General features: G+C 40.8%; 1 protein-coding gene across 1 annotated transcript in view; it reads right to left on the bottom strand.

The window, feature by feature from the left end:
• LOC103181334 (protein diaphanous homolog 1-like) overlaps positions 1–27,765 on the bottom strand; it is a 924,060-nt gene that overhangs the window by 658,458 nt on the left and 237,837 nt on the right. Inside the window, exon 13 of the mRNA XM_042340721.1 lies at positions 12,945–13,059. Within this exon, the coding sequence (XP_042196655.1) occupies positions 12,945–13,059 (115 nt within the window). The remainder of the gene's footprint in view (positions 1–12,944; positions 13,060–27,765) is intronic.

The raw sequence follows: 27,765 nt of genomic DNA, 5'->3' as shown, positions 1-27,765 counted from the left end.
CACCATGTGCAATGTTACAGTACAGTAAGAGGCCATTCGGCCTTTCAAGCCTGTGCTTTTTTTCTCTCCAAATAAAATCCTTAATCTTGTCTCACTCTCCTGCTTACCACCTAGGCCCTTTAATATTCCGTGATTTCAAGCAGCTTCTGAAAGAATCCTTCAAAAGGAATGGGCATCAGAAAGCAGAGTAAATAAAAGAATGCATAGTTATGGTTTAACATTAAAACACAAAGTCGGAGATTGATTCTGTGCTGATTGCAGTTCCTGCAAGTCACATTATAGACTTCTTTATTCTGCTTTTGTGGTTCAAACATTTTGCTTTCATTTTTGAACTTCAGACCAAACCTCAGCACTGACAGCTACACCTAACATCTGATGGCAGACTAGACAACATGCACAGGCAGCAGGACCTGGAAACACAGAGAGCAGCGATTTTTTCTATTTGACTTCTGTCAAACCCAGAAATCTGCTACCAGTTGAATTCCACAGGGGTCTGTTTTGGGACCTCTTTTGTTTAATATTTTTATAAATGATCCGGAACTGGGTGTCACAAGCACTGTGGTTAAGTTTGCAGATGACACCAAGCTAATTAAAGTGGTAGATTTTGAAGTTGAACAAGATAGGTTTTGAAGGATTTGAACATACTTGGAATTGGGCAGATCAGTGGCAGATGATATTCAATGTGGAGAAACATAAAGTACTTCACATGGGAACAAAAAATCCTGGAAGGGATTATTATTTGAATGGAAGGAAAATAACATGTATGGAAAATGAAAAGGACCTGGGGGTCCTGATTGAAAATAAATTGAAGCTCTAACAATTCTCTGTGGCGGTGAGGAAAGCAAACCAGATGTTAAGATGAATCAAGCAATCAATAGCAAGCTGAAATAGTGGGGTAATCCTGCCACTGTATAGATCATTGGTGAGACTATGCTTAAAGTACTGTGTACAGTTCTGGTCGCCTCATTACAAAAAGGATATTGGAGAAATTGAGAAGATACAGAGGAGGGAAACCAAAATGATCGAGGGAAGGGAGGGACTGGACTATGAGGAGCGACTAAGTAAATTGAGTATGTTCACACTGGAAACGAGAAGATTGAGAGGTGACCCGATTGCTGTTTTTAAGATTCTAAAGGAGCAAGACAATATAGATCACGACAGGCTGTTTTAACTTGTCCAGAAGAATAAAACCAGACGACACAGCCTGCGATTGAAGGGGGGTAAATTCAGAACAAATCTACAGAAACACTATTTTAGTGAGCGAATAGTGAACCTGTGGAACAGGCTCCCTAGGGAGATAGTTCAAACATTTCTTTTAGGAAATAACATTATGGGACATAGTACATAGGTAGTTCGGGACATATGTGCATGCGACCACCAGGAAGGTGGAAGGCAACTAGATGGACCTTGGCCTTTTTCCATCTAGCATTTCTTATGTTAAACCTGCAAGTCAAACCATTAACATGTAGGGTGGTCCTAGCTGGACAGAACAGGCAGAAGCTTGCCACACAGTTCTCTCAAGATATGCCACTGCGGTTTTAGTTGGTCAAACTCTAATAGTCCCCCAATGGATATTCTGAAGTTCCTGAGCCTGGACTCTCAACAACCTGCGTCTAATTCTTTCAGGAATTAGGTAAATTGCTTAGGGAGAGAATGTGCACTCCAATTCAGACAAAGGGCAATTCCTTAGGGGAAGATGGCATACACATGTAAAACTTCCAGTCAGGTTTGGATACTCTTAGCATGGAGATGGGTTTCCGCACGTGCACCCCAAAACATTACACATAGAGCAGGTGAAAATAGTATGAAAAAGTATTATATTGAGCGGAGATTGCAGTATAGCGGATGGTTAGCGGTGAATTATAAATATTCAATGTTTCTTTTGTCTTTTTTGTGCACTCATAATCATATGCTCAAACTAACCTGGTATAAGAATGGACATCTGCAATTCACACTTGACCATTTACTGCTCTATAATGTAATCCAGAGATAGAAATGCAACACGATTGAATGAAGGGATATCATATAATAGAAAATAGATTCCATTAGTACCCACCAATTAACATTAGCGCACTAAGCATTTAGATGGCTTGCTTATTCCACACTAATAGCATTTGTCATGTGCAATAAAATAGGTGAAAGGTTCCTTTTTTTTTAAAAAAAAAGGACTTGAATCCAACAAATAATAAAGCAAACATTGACTGCCAGACGTGTACGTCTACAAGGATACAAGGATCATCTGTAACCCTAGACAATTTGAGAGAGAAGCTTTTAAACATACCAATCATCCAACACCATAATATACAGCAAAATACAAATACAATAAACTTTGGATAACCCATTACTCTGAGGGAAAAGGGCCCAGTGACAAATTTTCTGATGTGACAAGTTAACCATTGGTCTTTACCTTATGCTCCCAGTCCACATGGCGTTGTTCTCTCCTGCTCGCTCAGCTAGCACCCGCTCGCTGCAAACATTGTTTCTGAATGTGTGCAGCCGACCTCCACCGACCAGCCACAGGATAGGGCGGGAGGCCTTTACGATGCAAGATGCCATCTTACAGTATGAGTTTTCCAATCCATTTTACATTGTATGTACTTACAAGAATTTCTATAATGCGATGAGTTACATCGAAAGCAGAGTGACAAGGCAAGTGATGTCCCTTTTAATAGTTATATGAGTAGCGGTCAGGATATTGATGGCATGACGACTTAAGTGATAGTAACAAGTTAAGACAGGGCGAGTTATCCGGAGGTTACTGCAGCCGTCTATGAATAACATGTTAACATCACCTTTATAACGCCATGACCAATGGAAGCCCAAGGTTCAATAGTATTCCTATAACGTGTAGCTCTTTAGAAGAACTGAGACCCACTGCAAGGCATGATATCCAGTCCTATTGCTGGCCCCAACATATCTGAAGGCTTAGTGCTGCTGATGGTTGCTACCTTTTCTCCTGCAGCTTAATGGTCTGAGCTCTCACCAACTTCATACGTGCGACATTTAACATTCTATAATTACTGTTCCATACTTTTGTTTACTTGTCTTGCAATGGTCAATTTGTGACATAAATTATGTTTTCGCAAAAGCTTATCTTCCCGGTGATTATTAAACTGGTATATTGAAATCACTGGCCTGAATAACAATTCACATGTAATAACCTTTGTTAAAGGCCAAATTAATTTCCCTGAAGAAATCCTCTTCTATGTGTAAATGGTTCAACCAGCAAATGTGTAAAGGGAGAGCTGCATGAATTTTAATGTCTGCCATTCATTATCTGCCATTCATGAAATGGGATTTAAAGATAGATTGAATGAGGTAGAGGGTTCCAGAAGTTAGTGGTACAGTGGCTGCAGGCTCGAGGAATGCACAGCAGGTCTGTATTAACTGAATGAAGGGAGTGGGCTGAGGAATGGGGAGCAAGCAGGATCTCTTCTTCTCACTGTCACTTATTATAATATATAATGTTGTTAATATCTAAATGTGATATATTACAGCAAATATTGATGTTGGTACTTTACACTCCACTTAACTACTGTGCCACAAATGTAAAGATTTGAGGGAGATTACAGCAACAACAACTTGCAGTGCCGTTCACAGGTAGCACTTTGGAGCACTGAAAATTTTGTCACATAATCTTTGGCATTTGGATGCTGAAGCTGGTACATATGTATAAGCTTGTTTTTCCACATGACGTGTACACTGAAATGTAAGTTTACAGATGTGAGTTTAATTCAGTGTACACAAATGAAAAACAACACAATACTTACCTTCAGTGGTTTTGAATTGAACAATGAATCAATTTAACTGGGTGCACTCAGGAAGCACATCTTACAAACCAGCCATTGTGCATCTTCATCAGACACTTTCTCACTGTCAAGTGAGACGCTGCTTCCTGCTGCAATCACACTTGTCCTCTTTCGTTTCAAGACTTTACCACCATTTCTATTGCTCAATTTGCTTATGTGCTGCTCAGCACTTTACTTTGAAGAAGTTTGTTTTTTCTTATCTTCACCACATTGCAATTGATTTGTTTTGCACAAAGAGCGTGGTCAGATAGCTCGATGGAAAGTGGCACTGAGAATTACTTAATACAGTGACACGTGAACATCTCTCTTGCAGGAATAAAGATGTCTATGGATCCCAATCTGAAATTCTTGAGAGATCAATTTAATACACTTAACCGCTTCTATAAATGCAGAGAGCAAAGACCACCTTACCCCTTCAAGTTAGATTGACAGATTGGTTAACTTAGGTTTGAAGTGCATCCTCCGCACTATGCATACAACCATCGATGGCCAAGATTTTAGATCGAGGTCCTAACCCCTGGAAATCTCTCCCTCTGTGCTCCATCACTTCCTCCACAGATTACACAAAACCTACTTTATCATGAGCTCCTTTCCAGCATTCAACACCTGCTATTATACAGATACTCTCTGAAACCCAGTCAGGGAGAAACCTTGCAGAACAATAGCAGCAACATTAAAAATAAACAAGTATTTACGCGTTTAACTTCTCGTAGCACTTCCGCAATGACACCGAGCTGGAGAGGGGAGGAAACCAAAGGCATGGTCGAAGAGGAAAGTCTTCAGGTATGATCTGAAGATTGGCATAAAGGGAGCAAGACACAAGGATTGAGACAGAGCATTCCAGAGATTCAAGGCATAACAGCTGATAACACAGCAGCCAATGGTGGAGCAGAGGGGCCGAGAGACATGCAGAAGACTCAAGACAACTGAGCCAAGTGGGCAGGTAGAGGAATGGGGTACAAGCAGGTCGAAGAGGCAGGGTGAACTGATTTGAAAGCAAGTGTCAAGATCTTGGAATCAATCTGTTTGCAACAGGGAGGCAATGGAGCCTGGCAAAAAAATTTAGTTATTTTTTATTACTCTTCCAATGAAGCCTGTGAGAAGACAAAGGTTACTGTTCTGCAAGGCTTTTGGGAAAAAAAACAGCCTAACTAATTGCTCTTGTTCCCCCCTCATGGTTCACAATTGCTACGAATGCCTCGTGAGGCCATTCTAAAGCACAGTAACATATTGAGGTCTTCTGGCTGGGGGTGGTGCAGCAATAAGGTGTGTAAAACAACTTTGGGTCACTTATTTGCCATTTGATGGCAGCTGTTATTAATATTTCTGTATGATGTTGCTATTTTAATTTCAGCATTCAAGGAATCACAGATAATTAATTCATCTAGAACAATTCTTCTCGGATTCATTTTTTTNAAAAATCACTGGTCAAAGGCAGCAAATTAGTCTCAGTCATGCCCGATTTAACAAATCTTAATTTTTCACAAAAATCAGTGGCAGAATCTTACAAAGATCCACCGCAGAAAAACTGAGATTAATTAAAGTCATGCTTTTTTTAAGCATAGCTGCACCAAAATAACATATAGGACAGGAAGGTTCAATTTGTGTACTTTCCTCCAATCGTACTATAAATTAAGAACCATTCTTCAGGATTCTCAAATTACACTTCACAATATTTAGGCCTACCATTCATTTCATGGAGCCAATGTTCTTCTTCAATCCCAATGAGTATTCAATCTTGTCGCTGCCCCTGATATACGTTGGGATCTATCTGAGGCTTTGTTGCACTGTAGAACCATAAAATTGTAGAGTACAGAAGAAAACCATTCAACCCTGTATTTTGTGTATACTGTCCCCTTGAAAGAGCAGGTCATTCAATCCCATTTACCTGTGTGAACCAAAACTCCTGTGAATTACTCCCTTTTCCTTATCTATTTGGTGGCCTTTTGATGGTTTTTAATAGCAAATATGAACCTCATTGCTGCTAAATTTTCAAAACACTTGAACTAGTGAACCTGGGACTACCATCCTGATGTACGTCAATAGCACCACCAGTCAATGTTAAATACAATCTACTGCACTCAAGTGTATGTCTGAATGCAGACCTTATTTTAATAAGCAACATTTTCCCTTATTCATTGAAGGCTGTCCACATCCGACAGACCAGGAACATCAATGTTTTAATTCCAATATCATAATTCAAATCTTCATTTATTCTTCCCTTGCTCATCATCGCTCAGTGTGCATATTAATAGACAGAGAAATGAATCAATGTCAGGGATGGAGACATTCAATCAGTTGACTTTTCGTTCAGACATTTCTTCCTAGATATAGTATGTCAATGTGTCACACATTTCACTGTATCATTCTAATAAAAAGCTTTGTGGCCTATTTTTACATGGGCAGTTTTAGGGTTTTACTCTGAAAGTGAAATAAGCTCTACGTCAGCTACTTTCCAGTTGGAGCTCCAGAAGCTTTATTAGTTAAATTCAACTTCATTGGTGTTTGAGTTTTTAATACCTGAAATTATGGATATTATCAGGTCATATTATATGTAATTTTATTTTGCTTAAGCCTGGATGGCTCTTGGAATTGGAGTCATATCCCTATCTGAGTCCAGATATTTTTTGTAGGAGATTATGGTATCAATATTGTGCTACTGCTCAACATAACCCATTCCTTATTCAAGGAACACTCTGAATTCTGAATGGGTTAAACCAGTATTCCAGAAAAGTCACTCCCCCCCAGCCTGCTCCAAGAATGGCAAGTGCTAGCATTTCTGGACACGGTTGAGTCAAATTATTGTTCCAAAATCAGGGGTGAGCACGGAGAGGAGGAATATGTATAATAATTTGACCACGATTTTCAATGATGCGATAGCACATGTTACTATTTCACCCCCAAATTGATTTTAACAGGTTGAATAGGGAGCAGCTATTTATACTGCTAGGGGCGTCAATGACAGGAGAACACACATATGACAGTTAAAAAGAGCAAAAAGAGAGCTTAGGAGAATTAATTTCACACAAAAACAATACTAAAAAATTACATTTATGTCTAGAGGATGTCCCAAGGCACTGAAAATGTTAGAATGTGCTGCCAAGTAAGGTGGCAAAGGCACAGTCCATTGTGAGTATCAAGTGGGAAATAGACATAGCCTTTCTGAGTCAACTGGAGGAGAATAACCAACGGTATATTGATTTACTACACAATTGCAGGAGGATGCACTTGAGTGTTAACAAAGCAGATTATAGATCTTAAAGCAGAAGCTAGGTAAACAGAAGTACTGGCAATAATATTGAGCTTATAAGTGCTGACACGATCAAAATCTTTGGCTATCAGAATCAAAAACAGTATTTCACCTATGACGATTCCAAATATCCCAGCACTTTTGGGATGTCTTTATTCATTAGAATACCTTTATTCTTGTGAAAGCCTTGAAGTGGTAACATTTTTAAAGTTCTCTCACCATGCCTGTCTATCACTGTATCTACAACTGAGCCCAATACCAGATACAATACACAGAACACATGTGATATTTAGGTTTTCATGGCTGCAGCCATTTTATATACAAAACAGAAAAGGGAGGTCTTTTTATGTAATTCTTTATACATAAAATATCAAAACACCTTATAATGTCTATTGTCAAATGTAGTGATTGTTTATTTGTAGCCAAATGATGCAGCCAATTTGTGCTCCACTATCCTACAAACAGCCATTAGGCAATTGATCAGTGTATTCAGATTTTTAATGTCCACCTGAAGGCTGGACCTCTGTTTAACATCTCATCTGAAGGAGGATACCACTGACAATACAGTATTGTACTGCAGTGATATTAAAGATACAAGATAGAAATCAGCATGAGATATGAAAAGGAAATGGTGTCATACGTCTGTTTGTTTTTTCTTAACCTTTGTGCATATCTCTCTCTCTTCCTTCCCACCTCTCTGTATAAGTCTTCCTTATACTTAATTGATTCAGATAGCAACTTCTCACACTGCTAGTTCACATTCTTCCTCAATAAGATCATAATACCAAATGCCTTATGTGCACCACTGAAAGAATTGCCTAAACCAAACATAAACTGCATTCTGTTGTGGCTCATGCCTTCTTTATTAAATCGTGGCCTTGTGAAGAGTTAAGCTACAGCAGTGATGTGCAACAAAATGAATTTTCTTGATTGAATATTTATTTATGGCATAAATAAAGAAAAATTCAATCAAGAAAAAAAATTAACACACACTGCAGATCAAAGACAGATTTTTTACCTGGACTTGTGCAAATGTTTGGGGGCTGCTTCTTTTACGGGCCCCATGGGCCACTTCCAGCTCGTGGGCCATAGGTTGGCGATCCCTGACCTAAAACCTCAGCCCCAGTCTAACATAGAGTCCCGAACATTTCCATTTATTAAACTGAATAGATCAAAAAAAAATTCTTCAAAGCTCTGCTTCTAATATATTGATTGCAAAAATAACAGATATTACACTTCACAGTAAAAAAAATTCTGAAGCGCGTTGAAATGTTTTGACGATATGATATTTTTGAAAATCAAATGCAAGGATTATTGTTAAATGAATTCTAGTATGCCATTTGTTAACATTCCTAACTCGCCCTTCTTGGTACCTTCCATCATAATTAAGCACTTCAAGATGTTCATTGTACATGAAAGGTTTTAGTACAAATTGCTGTTCTTCAATGCTTGTGTCTGTTTATGGAACAAGCAAGCTAATAGAATTGAAATGACGACGTCAAATTGCGTGGGAGAAATTTAGGAGAAATAAATGAGAGAATTTAGTATTGTTCAATCGAAGGGAGACAAATGATTAAAATGAGGTAAGTTTTGAAGGGATTTATGATGTATATTTAGCTCTTACAGACACTGCAGTAAATCAATGACATGGTATGTTTGAAAGATACATTAGACGTCACTTGTAGACTGCAAATTCCCACACATTGTACTTCACAGGAGACAGTTTGTAGAGCACTTATAATCTCATGTTTGAATAATGTATCTCAAGTGTACTAACAGAAGAATGAGCCTTGATAGATTATTGGTTTAAAAAAATCAAAAAAAAATTTTGTTCATTTAGTACCAATTCTCTGCAGTTTGAAGCCATTTTTCAAGCTTGTCTAGCCTTGAGGATGTGGAACCATTAGGTTTGTATCAGGATGCGGAAGATTGAGGCAGATACCTGCAGTTATGTGTCTACTGTTGAGGATTTCTTTCATTGTTGGAGATTCCATTGATTGGATTCGGTCCAGTCTGCTTGTTCAAGTAGACCCTAAAAATCTCATGGTACTATTTGATAAAAGCAGCGGGTTTCCCCTGGTCCTGGCCAACCATTATTATTAATAATGAAGTGACTGCAATAGGGAAGGGAGAAGGTAATAAAAGAAGGGCAAAAGGCTCATGAATGCCTTCTGTTGGCTTGCATGGGAGTTTGGAGGTACTTTGTGCCCTGCTGACAAGAGGAAAAGCATGTTGATGTCAAACACTAATAGCCATGTGCAGACCCCAATGTAGTTTTGCAATTGTATTTCTCACATTAGGGTAAAACTTGAGGTCATTTGCAAGTGTTTCTTGGGTTAAATAAGGAACATCGATATCTACCAGTAGGTAGAGCACTCCTTTGCAGATCTCAGCTCAATGATCGCTCAAAACTTAATTCTGACCTGGGCAGTGCAAATGTCTCTCTTTATTCTGATAAAGTATATTGAACAATCAAGAACAGTTAAGTTACTAAACATTGCCAGTGACTAAACATTGCACTTTTTTTAAAAATGTGAAATTCAAAACACCAAGAGTTGGGCAATCTGGAAGAGGGTGATTCCACTTCACTGGAGAGACTGTTCCACCTATTGCTAGTCATCAGTTATTCCTCATTTAACACAAGGAATGATTTAAGACTCCCGCAAATTTTACTCAACAACAACCTTGTAAGCACAAAATGATTCTTTCTGCAGCAATTAGTTTCAACTGTGACCAATGAGTTTGCCCAAAAACCACAGTCACTGCAAGTTACAGAACATCCTGTGAAGTGCTTTGTGAAGTGACTATACCAAATGTAAGGATTATTACTAGTATGATTATTATTCACCCCCTTTGGTAAAGTATATTCAAAATCTAGTCAATTGTACATCATCTGCATTTTAATCTTTAAAACATTTATACTGAACTGGACATCAGGGATGAGAATACCAGACATATATGTATAATGCTCTGTGATTTTACAGGCAAAATTAAATTTCCTCAGCGTGCAAGGAAAATTTAACTAAACATTTTAATTTAAATTGGTGGAGGATGAAGGGGGAGAGTAACAGGGAGGTAACAATTTTGTGGTGTAATGGATTCATATGGTTACTGCTGCTGACGCTAACAAAGTCTGGGATGCGAGTAGAGGAGGATGTATACACAACAACAACTTGCATTTATAGAGCGCCATTCACGCGGGGTAGCATTCAGGAGCGCTTGCAATTCCATACGCTGGCAAACAAATCTTTATAAACGTAGACACATTGAGTCGTCATAGATTCCTTGGCTGCACACATTCCTCTCGAGTTTGACAATCTCTATACTCCATCTCAATGATATCCATGAATTGACAAACAACTGAAGCAATTTATGGAAGAGGGAGAGGTGGAGAGATGAAGCAACAGGCAGCAACTCCCATTGAAAAGCAACTAGTTTCGTGGCACCAAATTTCCCAAGATCACATTCTGAATACATCCAAGGACACGTTGAGTCCACATACAGGTGATCAGAGTACACAGGCCTCCATGTAAATAAATTTGAATGCCAGTTTGCAAGATACTATTCCTACTGTATTTTTGTGCTCAGACAGTATCCCTCTAACCTGCAGTCCAATGCTGTGATCCATCAAACAATAGTCCAATCACCAACGTCGCAGGCTTTCGGGCTCAAGTACAGTGAATGGCTTTGGGAAGTGGCCGGAACTAGCACACCCACAGAGCAGTCAATAATTCACATGACTAATCCCTTTGTCAACTATTGTGTCTACTAAAATAGCACCAAGACATTGCAGTCTTCACCCCAACCTTTTGCACGTATTGTGTGTATTTGTGTGTGTATGCATGTAAGTGCACTCGCAGCACTTCCTCCCTCCTTCAATCAATAAAGTTACAACAACAACAAAATTACATTTATAGAGGGCCTTTCACGTCGGGAGGATGCCCAAGTCAGGGGCGGGACCCGAGCATGGAGGAGGGGTGGTGTAGGGGTTAGGGAAGGCAGAGAGGTGGGAGGCCAACCGAAGGCACGATCGAAAATGAGGGTCTTGAGACCGGCCTTGAAGGAGGCAAGGGAGGAAGCGAGGTGAAGGGATTGTGGGATGGAGTTCCAGACCGTGGGGGCAGAGAGGCTGAAAGCCCGGCCACCGATGGTAGGGCAGGTTGGGCGGGAGACATGGAGCAGTCCGGAACCCACTGAACGGAGGGAGTAGGCAAGTTGAAGGCCGGGGCCGATCTTCAGTTACAAACTGAAGATTGACCCCATCCAGCAACACAGTCGAGTTCCATTTAGTGCTCCTCAAAAAGCTATCGGTTTGGATAAAGCATAGTGCACGATGAAGGAGAAAGGAAAAGAAGAAGGGGAATAGGATAGGGTGGGCTCATTTGGATGCCTTGCTCAACACACAAGCACAGCAGGTTCAGTGATACAAGCAGCAAACCCTGAAGTAGTTGCCAGAGGCAGCTCTATAAAACACCCTGCTCTAACACGGGGTCTCATTTTAAGAACAACCACATAATAACGAGTTTGGACTTTGTCTCAACCTCATTTCCTCTTCCATTTTGGTTCAACCCTGCTGTTACAATTCAAATGTACATTTATATAGCGCCTTTCATGTCAGGAGGCCATCCTAAACCACTTGTTTCATGTTCTCGCCTCGACTGCCCCACATTGACGGGCGGCCTTCTGCCACTCTGACCCTACCCTCTGGCACTCCATTCCGCAGGACCCCCACGACGGCCTCTCCCTTGCCTCCTTCAAGACTTATCTCAAGACCCTCCTCTTCAACTGCGCTTTCGATCACCCTGATTCCCCCCCCTGCCCTTCAGCCTCTTCAATCCTGACCCACCAGCTCGGGTCCGAAACACTAACTGTCCAGTGCCTTGGGACGTCCTCCCGATGTGAAGGGTGCTATACAAATGTAATATTGTAGTTGTTGGCTGGGTACCCAAGCTGGGAATGAGAGCCAAGGTGGGGTGTGTACTGTAATGTGATCCCTTGTTCATAACCAAGGTTTCTCAATTTAAAAAAACATTGTGACGGTCCACTCAGAGCCTGAAGTTTACTTATTTCAAAGTCTATAAAAAGATTGCTGTCCGTACCAGCAGCTCCAGTCAACCACAAATGCTATAAATCATTTTGCAAGATAACACTGATCACAGAAAAACACATTGCTTTAGAAAGAGTGGCTTTGAAAACCCACACCACCACAAAGGTCTTAGTCACTACAGGTAGATGTCTATCTTTATGCGCAAGTAGTGTAAAAAAGGAAAAAGGTTCAAAAGAAACAGAAGCAACATTAATTGTAAAGTGGGCAGAAGATTTTGAACAAACTCCGAGTGAACTTCCTGCAGTATATTAACTTTTTTTGATATTGTATGTATTACATGTTGTTCAGGAGATGAGAGTAAGTGATAATGATTAGAACTAGAGAAATTTACTGCACAGGAGGCCATTTGCCTCATCGTGTTTGTCCTGGCTCTTTTAAAAAGCAATTATTTCAGTCCTGATTACCTGCCTTTTCCCCATATCCCTGTAGTTTACTCACTTTTAGACACGGTTTCAAAGCAGCCTCAACGATTGCTGTTTTAACAATAAGAAAAGGTCAGACCCATGAATGTCCATTGATTCTGATCTCCGTTAAGAACACTGGGATCCAGAGCCAAACTATGTTGAAGTTTTGCTGCAAATTTTATGGTAGCCCCATACCTGAACAGACCAAATGAATGTTAATCGGTGCCTCCATTCCTTTATTTACATGCCAAACTACCACCCCTCTCTGCCACTTTATTTGAAAGACTAGAGGACAAAGCAATCAGTCAGAACACATTAAAGGAATGGAAAGCAACCTGCACATATTAACACAATGGCTGATACAAGGTCCTTACCCCTCGTCTGCAAAGAGAAAATGCGAGAAAGCCTGGTGAAAAGTTCGGGATTTTCAAACTTCTCCTCGTTTGTGTTTGCCCAGAAACTATTCTCTTTCATCTCTTCTGGCCGTATCTACAGGGGTATGAGAGGAAACATTATTAATGTTATGGCAATAATTGAAACTGTTTTCACCACAGACTGGCAAAGCTAGAATCGTTCTAAGGGAGCAGTTAAGAGAAAAAGAGCTGCAATTTGTCACTTGCTATTTGTGGACAGTGAAGCCTCCTCCTTGCACTCGCAAAGGAGTTTTAAGGAATGCTAAGCCTTTCAAGAATTGGTCTATCATACCACAGAATGTGTACATTTTCAAACAATCAGCGCCTTGGGATATCCTCGTGACGTGACAGGCACTATACAAATGTAACTTTGTATTTCTCTTAGGATCCACAGGAATATCTGTCCTGAGAGAAAACTGAGTTCTTGCCATTAAATAGTAACATTATACTAATCCAACCAAATTGATAATGGAACAATGATGAGCTAATGTGAAATGAGCTGAAATAGGAGTAACAAAACTCAGACAATGGTGCATTGTTGAGGGGACAATTAATCTTAGGGAGCAAAGAAATACAGCGTGTAATATATCAGAATATGGGGAGGGATAAAATGTGGCATGTGATGGACTTTAAATAAATCATTTTATATTCTGTCCTTAACAACCCATTTGAGGCGAAACTGGGGTAACCAGCATACTTCAGGAGAATAATTTCTCCCTCACTTTTTCTGAAGCGATTTAGTGCTATTATTCTTTTTGTTAAAATTATGGGAGGGTGCAATTCTTAGCAATTTTAAGATGATTCATAACTTACGTTTTTATACTTTTAATTTTTTTTCAAGCCACTCTCTGGCATTCCTTGCCTCCACATTCACCCCAGCCTGAGATTCAAGATTTTGCTGAGGGACATAATGCCTATACCATTTATCTGAATGAATTGGATCAGGCTGCATCTACACCAAAGTGGATCATGTCCACGTGTTCTGAGGCTCCAGCATGAATTGCTTTTGTATTACTGCATGTGATTGGCACCAAGTGTAGGTTCATGCATTCAATTGCTATAGAAGTGTGGCATAAACTGCTCCTAACAAAATCTAGTCCAACAGATCATTTTTTTNGAATATAATAAATAAATAATTCCTACATTAAACATATCAGGAGGATGTCAGGAGGATGTCTCAAAGCACTGCACAGGATGTACTGTAAAAGACCATGTCTTTTGTAGTTGACCGTGATAGCTCATTTGTGCACATCAATGTTCCACAAACGACTATGAAGTAAATAAATAATTTTATTTGGGGGAATTGTTGGTCAGGACACCAGGAAAAACTCCCTTCTCTTTTTGAATAGAGCCAAAGGATCTTAAACGTCCACCTGAACAAGCAGATGAGACCTAATCCAAAGGACGGAATCTCCTTCCGACCCCCAGCACTGCATTGGAGTGTCAGCCCAGACTGTACAAGTTCAAAGCCACAACTTGGGGCTCGAACGCACAGTCTTCTGAATCAGAGGAAAAATGCTACCAACTGAACTAGGCCGAGTCAAACGGTTTCATGTAATCAGACACGACTGGAAAAGTTAAGATAACAATAAAGGATAAAGAGTCAATTCTTCTTTTTGAAAGGTCTTGCCTGTCAATTTCAAACCAGCTCGCGCTCAGTTGGATTTTCAGTCCAATAACATTTACTCAAATAACATTCAAACATTGAAATGAAAATTGAATCAGAGAGATGTAATCACAGGGACACGTGGACAGGATGATGCATTTTAAATTCTTATGTTCTTCAACGTTGCCCAGGAGAAAGAAGTGCTGTCTTTTTTTGGGAAAAAAGTTATAACTGATTAAAATGTGATGCAAATTAATTATCAGTCAACAAAGCACAACCAAAAGTGCTTCTTCGCTAAATAACTTACAGTGAGCATCGTGTCATAAATAGCAATCAGATAAATTAGCAATCTACAAGTAATCAGAATTAGCAGGACAGCAGATAGTGTTTCTGGTAATCAACAGAATGTGCCATTGCCTATGCTGCTGCTAATAATAATCCCTCCCAAAAAAACGATAATAAATTGGTCATTTTCAATCCACGACTGTTTGTGGGTCACTGCTGTGCGCAATTGGTTGCAGCATTTTGCCCACAAATATACGGTTAATTCACTTTAAAGTATATTGTATGAAACACTTTGAGACGTCTAGAAGAAGTGAAAAGAGCTATATCAAATGCCAGGAATATTATTATTATTATTACAAGACTGGTCTGTTCGGTCCTGAAACCCTTAATATCAGTCTGTAAAGTAAGCAGCAACTTCATACCGTTTTCAGAATTTAACAAACAGACTCACAACACATCGCTGCTGGAACCTATTCTCACAAGTGCACACTGAGAGTATGCATCTAACATGCATCTCATCTCTCCAGCGCTGATCACATAACTCTGTGTAGGCCCAGGATTAAATCTGGGGCCATCATAGTCTCCAAGGCACAGCTACACACTAAGTACATTGCTGAACCATCAGAGAAGTTAAAAATGTATTTTTATTGAAATTGTATGCTTTAAAATATAGTGGAAGCTGGTTAAGCCAGACACATCAGGGATGGCCATTTTCACCTTCTTGAGTGGTGTCTGAGGTTAGCCAAAATACCATTCCTGTCCAGCAGAGGAGCCACCCACACCATATATTATGATGATGATAATAACCACTTAAAATACTCTCAGAATTCAGTAAAATATATTTGCCTTTGTTTGGCTATAATTTTTTTCCCCCCTTTTTTGATCAGCTAAGCTGACCAAAAAGCTAATCTGACACATACAGAAACCCATCAGCATGTCAAAGAGTATCCAAACCAAGCTGAGAATTCCATGTATCGCACCTACATGTGGAAATCCCAGAGATAAACTGTTGGAGTGGAATGCACACTCTCTTCCTTACCTAATTCCGGAAAGTATTCGGTACAGGTCAAGGGGAGTCTATGGTTTGGGTCTCGTTTTCTTGCAATGGTCTAACATTTGGAGGACAAATGGATCTCACATGTAGAGGTCTATTCCATAGGAAGCTGCCTTCAACAACAACAACATCAATGCACTTATATGGTGCCTTCCACGCAGTGTAGCGTCTCAGAGCACTTAACAGTGGCGGAGCCTGATTCCTCCGAGCCGGGGTGGGGGGAGAGGTGGCTATAATCACTGTTGAAGAGAAAGGTTTTCAGGTTGGATTTGATAAAGGGAGAGCGCGGGCAAGGCAGAGGGATTGAGAGAGAGTGTTCCAGAGTTTGGGGAGACGGTGTCTGGGGAGACAGACGAGAAGTGTGATGGAGTAATCCAAACGGGAGGTGACAAACGCATGCACAAGGGTTTCGGTTGCAATTGGGTTAAGATTTAGTCAGAGGTGGGCAATGTGGTGGAGGTGGAAGAAGGGGGTCCTGGTCAGGGACCGGATGTGGGGGAGGAAGAACAGCTGGGGGTCAAACAGCATGCCTAGATTGTGCACTGGTTCGGTGAATCTGAGGGAGAGCCCAAAGAGATTGAGGAGTTTAGATCTGGGGGAGTGAAGGTGGAGTCCTGTATCTCAGTGGTTAGAGCACTCGCTTTGCAAGCGAGAGACCAGAGTTCAATTCCAGGCAGGGCAAAACCTTGGGCAAGTTTCCTTACTCCACACGCCTAATAATAATCCCTCCAAAACCAAAAACAATAATAAATTGGTCATTTTCAATCTACGACTGTTTGTGGGACATTGCTGTGCGCAATTGGCTGCCGCGTTCGCCTACAAATATACAGTCAATTCATTTTACAGTGTGTTCTGTGAAGCGCTTTGGGACATCCTCCCGACGTGAAAGGCGCTATATCAAATGCAAGGATTATTATTATTATAAGGTGTTAATGGGAGCCAAGGAGTATGGCTTCCATTTTGTCCATATTCAGCTGCAGGAAGTTTACACTCATCCAGGCCCTGATGTCTGCCAGACAAGCCGATAGAACATTGATGGACCTGAAGTTGGTACTGGAGGAGGAAAAGTTGATTTGTGTCATCAGCATACATGTGGAAGTTTACTCTGTGTCTGCGGATGAAATTGCTCAGAGGGAGCATATAAATAAGGAAAAGAGAGGGCCAAGGATGGAGCCCTGGGGTACCCCACAGGTGCCCAGGTGGTGGCAGGAGCAGAAACCATTTGCTGATATGAAATGGAGGCGGTTGGTTAAGTAGGATTTGAACCATGCAAGTCCGGTCCTTCTAAGGTGGATGAGGGAGGAGAGGAGGTGGAGGAGGATGGCGTGGTCGAAGGTTTCGAATGCAGCAGAGAGATCAGGAAAATGAGTAGGCCGAGGGAGCTCTGGTCACAAATCGAATATCAATTGTGACTTTGACTAGTGCTGTCTCTGTGCTGTGAAGAGGGCGAAAACTAGTCTGCAGGGGCTCGAGGAGGGAGTGGAGGGAGAGGTGTGAAGAAGTTGACCTAGCATTTGCTTGAAGACAAATGCTAGGAAAACAGCCAAATTCTTATAGGTTTGATTACGAGCACATTTAGATAAGCCAGGCTCAGTAGTGACTGAGAAAAGAAATGTATTGGTACCTGTAGGCATTAGCCAACACTAAGCTTCCTCCATACAGAGACAAATTTGAATCTTGTATTATTGCTCAGTGTTGTACAGAACCACCCCTGGCAATCCTCAAAGGGCTGAAAGACAAGTGGATCCTAATTAGAGCTCTGGATAAACTGAAAGGTCATTGACTATTGGACTGAGTTCTGGTTGTGAAGCTGCTGGAGTTAAAAACCGGCTGTGGGCTGGCAGCCCCAGTAATTCTAGTAAGCCATGGCTGGGTTTCCATTCAGATAGCCCCAAGTCAAATCCCAGCATTTGCTGATGTTCAAGCCTGGCTGTTGAATCCTCTATTGATTTTTACCTAGGCTGTAAGATGAAACACCCCACCCACAGTGACAGAGCACTTAATCTTGGGGATGGGAGGAGGAAACGAAAGAAATACAATTGACAGTGCAGCCTCTGCCATTCCGCTAAGTGGATCTGCTTAGGACCGTGGGCTCAGAGAGAGACGTATTCCCATTAGTGAAGGAAAGGCATGAACAGCCGAGATTGCTATTTAGCAATGGGACGCTTCATTGAAGTGGGAAGCACTTGAAATTAGGAGACAAGGGAAGGAGAAATAAGGATGGAGTGTACTCACATGGACAAGAAAACAAAACTGAACTGGTTTAACAAGGAGCACTGGAGATTGATATTTAATTTTAATAACCTCCTGAGCTAAGAAAAGCAAAATTGTTTCTGTACAAATCACAACACAGGAGGAAACCATTTGTTTCATTGAATCTTACTGACAGCTCACTGAACCTGTGCACAATCCAAGTATTAGGTTTGATCCCCTGGTGTCACATCAGGTCCTTGACCAGGACTGGTTTCTTGCACCTCCGTCACAGTGCCCATCTACTACCATACTTTACACTCACGCAGCTGAAACTCTCATCCACACTTTTGTCACCTCCTGCCTAAATTTCACGAATGTCCTCCTCGCCAGTATTTCCAACTGTACCTTTCACAAAATTTAAAGGATTCAAACTCCTCCACCTGTATCCTCACCCATACCAAACTTTGCACTTCCATCACCCCAATCCTTGCCAGGTTCTATTGGCTCCATGTTGTAGAACAGATCTATTTCAAGATCCTCAAACTCACCAACAAATCACTTCATACTCTAGTACCTCCCTACTTCTCCAAGCTGCTCATATTGTTCTCTTCTGTCCTTTCCCATCTTTCAACTGTCTCTGAACTGGCAGCTGAATTTGCACTCTCTCTCCAAAGGGATGTGTTCTGCTCATCTAATTCCAGAAAGTCTTAGGTGCCGGTTGTCACCTTAGTCTTAGGTGCCAAGGGATGGGGGCCCAGAGTGTGTGTTGGTGTACTGCTGGAGTGACAAACTATATGGTTTTAGCTGAACAGCTAAAGGTTTCCCATTGCTTGTCCAGCTAGGAATATCAAATTCGTTAAGACTTTGGCTTGCAAGGTTAATAGGAGCTGAATGGGAAGAGACCCTGCCCCAATGACTGGTCTGCCCTTCCAAATTCTGTCAATGAGCCAGACTGGCTGGGCTGTCATTAGCAGAAAACTGACCCAAATGCATACAAATTCAAGCCAAATCTAAACCTTAGAACACCCTTTGGATAAGAAATTAGAAGAGAGACATATTCATCAAAGACATCTTCATCATGAGAGAAATCTATGCTGCTCTTATGGGAATAACTGAATTTGTAATGTGTGGCATTTTCAGAGCTCTGTTTTTGTTAAACAGTTACCAAAGGTGCAGGAAATCTGTCTCGAGCGATAGCAGGATTGCAATATTTGCTCCAAGATCTCATTCTTATGATAAATATTTATTGGGATTTATTTGGCTAGATAGAATTTTTCTACTGTAAGTATTGCTAGGAATCTATTAGCAAACATTTCCCAAACCAACTATAAATGACCTTTAACAATTGCAGTATTCTTTATTTTTATAACCAATAATGATAAGCTATTTAAAGCATTGCATCTAATTGCTGTGTATTAAAGTAAGATATTTTAGAAATGCATTTACTTCAAGTTAATGATTAACTTTACTGAGGACATTCAGGGACTTGGAGATGAGAATTAATTTATTGTTGGTAATAAACCTCTCATTTTATTTCAAAAATCGCAATGAAACTGCAGTTGAGTGGGCTGAATGGCGAAGGCAAGTAGTGCGCTGAAACCCATGACTCAAGAGTTGGTTTGAACAGTACACGCAATGACATTTTGGTAGTGATAATTTGGTAACAGCATTATTTAACATATTCAGCAAGTCCAGTTTCCTGCATTATAGGATAGTAATAATCCTTCCATTGAGTGCAGCTCATTATCATATCATCAAAATGTCTCAAAGCTATTCAGAGGATTCACACTGTAAAGTGTAGTGATCATGTATTTCTAGGTAAACCAACAGCCAATTTTACATAGTAGTATTTCACAAAGAGCCATGGAGTTAACAAACATTTTTTTTAAAATCTGGGATATTGTTAACCAGAACACTGGTAAACACTATTGCCATAGGAGAGAAGATGACAAAGGCACGGTCTTGAAATGAGCCTTGAAGAAGGCAAGGAAGGGTTTGAGGTAGAGTGGCTGAAAGCCCAACCAAGGATAGTGGGTGGGAAACATGGAGCAGGCCAGTCCCTGCACAGCGGAAGGAGCAGACAAGTTGGTGAAGTTTTAATAGGTCCCAGAGGTAGGGTGGAGCCACACCATGGAGTCAGACCGTGGAGTCCTTGAAAGGTAAGGACAAAGATCTTGAACTCAAAGTGGTGATCAGGTCACAAAGCTTAGTGTGGGAGAGAACACAAGCTGAATAGTTCTGAATAATCTGTAGTTTGTGGAGGGAAGAGTTGGGAAGTCCAGCAAGCAGGTTGTTAGCACATTTTACAAACAACAACAATTGAATTTACAGTTAATTGACTTAGCACCTCCTTCCTCCACTTCACCAAATTGCTACTCTTACCAAATTTCTGTTCTTGAAGTCCTCACTCTGTTCTCACTCCATTCTCTGGTAAGTTCTTGCAAGTATCACCTTTTTATAACACCCCCAGACAGAACCAGTTTCAAATGGTCACCTAACACCTGGTCAGTGACTAATTTCCTGTTAACTGCCAACTGACTTGCAATTAAACTTACAACCATGTTTAAATTTCAATTTGATAAAAAAAATCAAATCACTTTTGCCTATTTTTATCAAGAGTTTTCAGTTGCTATTTTTGGATTTGATGGACTGGAATACAAAGATTTGCAAATGTTTTATTTGTACTCATACTTATGACAGTTCTGACTCGAGCACTGTTATGAATTAAGAGTAAGCTTTCTTGACAAAATACCTATACAGGTTTATCAGCATTCAGCAATTTATTGTCAAAATTTCTATGTATGGGGTTGGAAATGTTGTACGTGACATTGTAGCCATGATTTGGAATGGAAATAAAATGAAGTGGTAGAAATACAGATAATAATGATATTCGTTGCATTTGATATTCGGCCGACAATGTGGAAAATCTCAAAGATCTTCATGGGGAATTGCTGTCAAGTATCCTGTAGCTCAGTGTTAGAGCACTCTTCTTGCAAGCGAGAGACCTGGGTTCAATTCCAGGCAAGGTGAAACCTTGGGCAAGTTTCCTTACTCCACACGCCTAATAATAATCCCTCCAAAACAAAACAATAATAAATTGGTCATTTTCAATCCATGACTGTTTGTGGGATACTGCTGTGCGCAATTAGCTGCCGCGTTTCGCCCACAAATAAACAGTCAATTCACTTTACAGCATATTCTGTGAAGCGCTTTGAGACGTTGAGAAGACGTGATAAGGCACTATATCAAATGCAAGGATTATAATTATTATGTTTTGTATTTGAATGCAAACTGGTTGCTAATTTGCTTACGGCAATGTCCCGCAAAACATCTGTGAAATGATCAATTGATCTGTTGACCAGAAATTGAAAAAAATATAGTGCCATTGGATCTTCAACCACATGAACAATTATATAATAATAATAATCCTTACATTTGACATAGCACCTCATTACATTGTCGAGACGTCTCAAAGCGCTTCACAGAATATATTGTAAAGTGAATTGACTGTATATTTTGTGGGCAAAACAGTCTTTTAAATAGGGCTTCAGTTGAATGTCTGATCTGAACGACAGTACCTCTGACAATGTGACACTCCTTGTATTGCACTGGAGTGTTAACCTGGACAATGAGCTCAAAATCCTGTTGTGAGGCTTGAACCCACAACTTTCTGAATCAGAAGTGAGAGAACGACCATCTGAGTCAAACTACTGAGTTTGGAAGTGTAAAACTGATAGAGAGGTGCTCTGAATAAGATATCTGAATCTGAACATTTCAAAGAAACATTTGAAATAGCAGTGGATCTACAGTGAAGTATTTTGCCCCCCAAGTGCTTGGGTACTGCTACTTTTCAAAAGAGATGAGGACCTCCAAACCCAAAGTGTTCAAATAGTACCAAATTTGGACCTGAAGTGACTCAATTTTGGTCACGTTAAATTCAAAACACTTCTTATTTGAACAGAATGGTCAACATAAATAAAGCTCACTTGCAACAGAGTGTGAAAGATACAGGCTTGATGGACTGATGTGAGCAGATGAATGCCTGGAAGCGGATATATGTTTACAACAACAACGTGGATTTATATAGCGCCCTCCACGCTGGACGGCATCTCAGAGCGCTTCACAGTAACGGATCCCGGGGCCGAGCCAGGGGGAGGAAGGTGACCAAAGGCACGGTCGAAAAAAAAGGTCTTCAGCAGAGACCTGAAAATAGGAAGAGAGGGGATGATGCGAAGGGAGTGAGGAAGGCAGTTTCAGAGCCTCGGGGCATAGTGGCTGAAGGCACAGCTGCCGAGGGTGGAGCGAAGGACTCGGGGGACCAGGAGGCGGCCAGACCCGGAGGAACGAAGGCAATGGGCACTGTTTTGAGGAGAGAGGAGGTCAGAGAGGTAGGGGGTGCAGAGGAGTGGAGGGATTTGAAGACAAGGGTGAGGATTTTGAAGTCGATCATCTCTGGGATAGGCAGCCAGTGCAGTCTGGCAAGGACTGGGGTAATCAGGGAGCGAAGTTTGGTGCAGGTGAGAATGCGGACGACAGAGTTTTGAATAATCTGGATTTTATGGATGGTAGTGGAGGGAAGACCGGCGAGGAGGGCATTTGAATAGTCCAGCCGAGAGGTGACAAAGGCATGGACCCGGGTTTCAGCGGCTTTCAGAGAGAGGTATTAGCAGAGACAGGCGATGTGTCGGAGGTGGAAAGAAGCGGTGCTGGTGAGGGACCGGATGTGGGGAAGGAAGGATAATTGGGGGTCCAACCTGATGCCTAGGTTGCGTACGGGTTTAGAGAGTTTAGGGGGAGGTCAGGTAGGTGGAGGAGGTGAGAACCGTGAGATTTTAGACGTTGACGAGAGCCAAAGAGTATGGCTTCTGTCTTGTCAACGTTCAGCTGAAGGAAATTTGTGCTCATCCAGCCCCTGAGATCTGACAGGCAGGCAGATAGAACATCAGGGGACTGGGGATCGCAAAGTGAGATGGAAAAATAGAGTTGGGTGCCCTCCGCATACATGTGGAAGTGTACCCCATGTTTGCGGATGACATCCCCAAGAGGGAGCATGTAGATCAGAAAGAGGAGGGGGCCAAGGATGGATCCTTGGGGTACCCCACAGGTAACCGGGTGAGAGTGGGAGGAGAAACCGTTTATGCAGATGTACTGCTGGCGGTTTGTGAGATAGGACTCGAACCAGGCGAGTGCAGACCCACTGAGGTGAATGACAGAGGAAAGGCAGTGGAGGAGGATGGTGTGATCGACTGTGTTGAAAGCGGCGGAGAGGTCCATCAGGACAAGGAGGCAGAGGGAGCCCTGGTCACAGATAGAGAGGAATTTGTTTGTGACTTTCACAAGTGCAGTCTCTGTACTGTGGGCAGAGTGGAAACCGGACTGGAGGGGTTTGAAGAGGTAGTGGGAAAAGAGATGTGCGCAAAGTTGATTGGCAACAACTCGTTCTAGGACTTTTGCGAGGAATGGCAAGTTAGAAATGGGGCGGTAGTGGCTGGGGTTTGAGGCATCTAGGGAGGGTTTTTTGAGGAGCGGGGTGATGACAGCAGTTTTTCAGGAGGGCAGGAACTGATCCGGAGGAGAGTTTAGAATTGCAAAGGGTACTTTTAGGGCAGACACCAGGAAGTATGTCTTTACCCAGAGAGCGACGACTGGAACAGGTTGCCAGGAACGACGGCTGACGATAGGACGGTTGAAATAATTGCAAAGCAACTTGATGCGGTGATGGGAAGATGGTAGGGTGGGTATTCTGGAAGCGTGAGACAAGGTAGGCCGAAATGATTTAAATTTGATCTTGTAGTCCCAGCAGAAATATTCTGTTCATTCTTTGACTAGGGCACATCATCCTAGGTAGAGCGTCTGGGACATCTTTAAATAATTCCTAGATTGTGACGTGTTGCCATTAAGTGCTGTGTCATGCACATGAAATATTAGTTTGGATTTTCACTAATTAATCTTGAGGGCAATTTCCAATCCTGCTATTAGAATAATGTGAAACATTTACAAAACACTTAATTGATCAATTATAAGGAAAACTCTATTGATAAAATGACAGCTTATCATTGCAGTTAATACTTCACATTATCGTATTAAACCAACTCACTCCATTCCGTTGCAAAAATCTTCTTCAGTCAGTTCCCATTCACTATTAAGCTCTTCAAATAGATTGCCTTGCATTTTTTTTTGGGGGGGGGGGGTGGGTGGGCTAGGTCTCAGACACATGACCATCACCATGGTCAAGAGTATTCAAACAAGACTGAGAGTTCCACATATCTATGCCACCTGCACATGGAAATTTCCTTTTGCCTGGAATGGAAGGTGCGCTCTCTCCCTGGAGGGATGTACGCTGCTTGCTTGCTTATTTTTAAAGCGTATAAGGCACTGGTTGGCAAGAGCCAAGGCTTGGGGACTTCAAAGTGTGTATTGTGGGAGGGTGAGGGAAATGACTCCTGGAATCTAACCAGCTAAAACCATAGAGCTTACTGTTGAAAGCAATTTCTGGGACGTTGCCTCCTGCTTGTCCAGCTGGAAGTAACTACTGATGAGCAGCACAGCTCAGCATGAAAGCATTGAGAGCTTTCTCCTGCGCACAACTTGTACATACATAAAGCAGTGGTTCCCACCAGCTGGAACATCTAATTACCAAAAACACAATAAATCTTGCAATATATTGGGGTTAGGAGGATGTGATGCGATGATCATCACAAGGTCAGAAAATGCAGTTGTTCTGCACTCGTTGGAACAGGCTGTTACGAATAAAAATTTAGGTCGCCAGATGATTATCAGCAATGATAATTGTCACATCATATATTATATCTTTGCTCAAAACCTCATAAGCTACTTTCATATATCAATACGGTATTATTCTAAACCTTGCATTTCTTTCATTATTGTTGCATGCCTCACACACTCCAATATTAAGTAGCTTAGAGTAAACTGTATAAAACAATAATCATAATCCTTGCATTTGATACAGTGCTTTCCACATCTTTGAGACATCTCAAAGCACTTCACAAAATATACTGTAAAGTGAATTGACTATATTTTGTGGGTGATACGCGGCAGCACAGCAGTGTTGCACAAATAGTCATGGCTTGATATGACCAATTTATTATTATTGTATTTTGAAGGAATTATTACCCCGGAAAAGCGATCCGCCAACCGACTAACATAGTCAGAGGCACGTGGAATAAAGAAACTTGCCAAACATTTTGCCCTGCCAGGTCTCTCGCTTGCGAGGCAAGTGCTCTAACCACTGAGCTACAGGACTCCACAGTGCTCCACAGAAATTATAGTACCGAAGCGTTTAAAGGGAATGCTTCTAAATGAAATAGTTTAATGTATTTTTGAAAACCTGTTGGGCTTTATGGAGTTCAATGTCCCAGTCTATGTTGTTTATCTCAATGTCTACAATAAATTGATTAAGAAGCTGTTTGTCTAACCAGATTGGATAACATTGAAAGCCTTTGCTGAGTAGGAGAACCAAAGGAAGTTTGTAAATTTGTCTGTCGAGAGGAATAGGATTGTATGTGCTTAGAAATTTATATGATGGTGTTTCATCATAGATACCACGAGAGTGCACAATGCAGGCTGATTAATAAAAACACCAACGCAGAGGAATAATTTAATTTGGACTGAGACATTTGATGTATGGTACTTTTTACTCAATCTGCTTATAATGAAATGCCAGGGCTTTTTTTTCTTATTAAAATTCAACCACAGTGGTCAACTGTGTTGTCAGAGGATCTGGATTAAGCAGTCAGTGTGAATTGTCCAATGTAGGATTCTGTAATTAATGTGTTAAATAATATCTCAAATTATATTTGCGATGTTTATATATATTTGAAACATATCAATCTCATATGAGGAGAGCTGGTTGTGACTAGCTTCAAAGAAGATCCTTGCTCAAGGAGGAGAAACAGAAGAATGTTTACAAACAACAAACTGTTTTCACTCTTTATCAGTCATTTTCTCATGGAAAAATGGTCTGCAGTTGGAGAGAGCTATGTTGTTTTTACAAAGGAACCATCTTGCAAAAGACAATAGGTGAATGGTCACCCAACCATTTGAATCGATTTGGAAGAAAGAATTGAAAGAGAGGGATCGAATTGGCCGTAATAGAATTGGATGTACCATAATAACTGGATACTTTTGAGTGATCGAATTGAACAAACAACAATAATTAGATACTTTTGGGTGATATCGAACTGGGAACCATGCAACAATACTTGGGATACCTTTTGAGGACTTATATTTGGATTAAAATAGACATTGGACATTCCTACTCTTTTTCTTCCGCAGGTTAGGTCAACTTAAATCGTTGTGAACTATGCATCGATACGCAAGCATTATTGTGATGTACTCTTTTAATTACTTATAACGATTACTAATCTGAATTAATAAACATCTATATTTTTGTACAATATTTGTGTCAATCCTTATTTCACCGCAGGGTCACAAATTTAAATTAATCTTTACACCAATACAATTCCGGGATAAGGTAAATTCACATTCACTCATCTTCCTGAATTAAAGATTGAACTACAGCCCTTTAGCATTAAGATTACATTGTTATACGCAAGTTGACTGAAGCTCTTGCATACAAATACACAGTCACTACACTTGACAGTGAATCCTATGAAGCGCTTTGAGACATTCCCCACAACATGAAAGGTGCTTCAACCATAATAATCCTCGCAGTTGATACAGTGTCTTATCACTTCTTCGAGATGTCTCAAAGCACTTCACATAATATATTGTAAAGTGAATTGACTGTATATTTTGTGGGCAAAACACAGCAGCCAATTGCACACAGCAATGTCCCACAAACAGTCGTGGATTGAGTGACCAAATTATTATTTTTTTGAAGGAATTATTAACCCAGAAAAGTGATCCCCCAATCAACTAATATCCGGGTTCCTATTTACTGCTAGGTAAAACGAGGCATATGGAATAAGGAAACTTGCCCAACATTTCCCCGTGAAGGGAATCAAACTCAAGTCTCCCGCTTGAGAGGCGAGTGCTCCAACCACTGAGCTACAGGACTCGATTGCTCAACACAATGCACCGAGTTGAGCAATCATTATTCAGGACATCCTGGGAAAAAAATACAAGGTCCTAATGATATATGTCCCATAACTGATATCTCAACCTTCACCATGACAAATAAAACTTTTATTTAAATCAAGTGTATTGTATTTTCCGACCCTAGAAGTAATCTAAGACTCCATTACGGCACTCATCATGCCACCCTTTTTATGTCTGGCTACTCTTGTAAATAAGATTGAATCCGGATGACTTCCCATATCCCTCTTCATAACCCTTACCTTTCTGCTGCAATTCACTTTTATTAAGGATCCTGGAGGCAGAGCTAAGAGTGAATGCCTACCATATAATGGATTAAATGATTTTGCTGCTTATCATTTTTACAAAGCACTTCTTGGAGCAAGGAAATAAAACAGTGTTACAATACATTGCACCAATTTCACATTTGATTCTTGCAACTGAATGGTTACAAAATATATAAAGATAAAAGAAACACTGGATGCTAGGGATTGGAACTAAAGGTAGAAAATGCTCAAAATGACAAGCAGGTCAATCAGTATCTCCTGCTCTGATGAAGAGTTACACCTCAAACATTAACCTGGTTT

This window comes from Callorhinchus milii, unplaced genomic scaffold (assembly GCF_018977255.1).
Source record: "Callorhinchus milii isolate IMCB2004 unplaced genomic scaffold, IMCB_Cmil_1.0 Scaffold1, whole genome shotgun sequence".
Lineage (NCBI taxonomy): Eukaryota > Metazoa > Chordata > Chondrichthyes > Chimaeriformes > Callorhinchidae > Callorhinchus > Callorhinchus milii.
The sequence above is the reverse complement of the archived record's forward strand: the minus strand, read 5'-3'. Positions and strand labels throughout refer to the sequence as shown.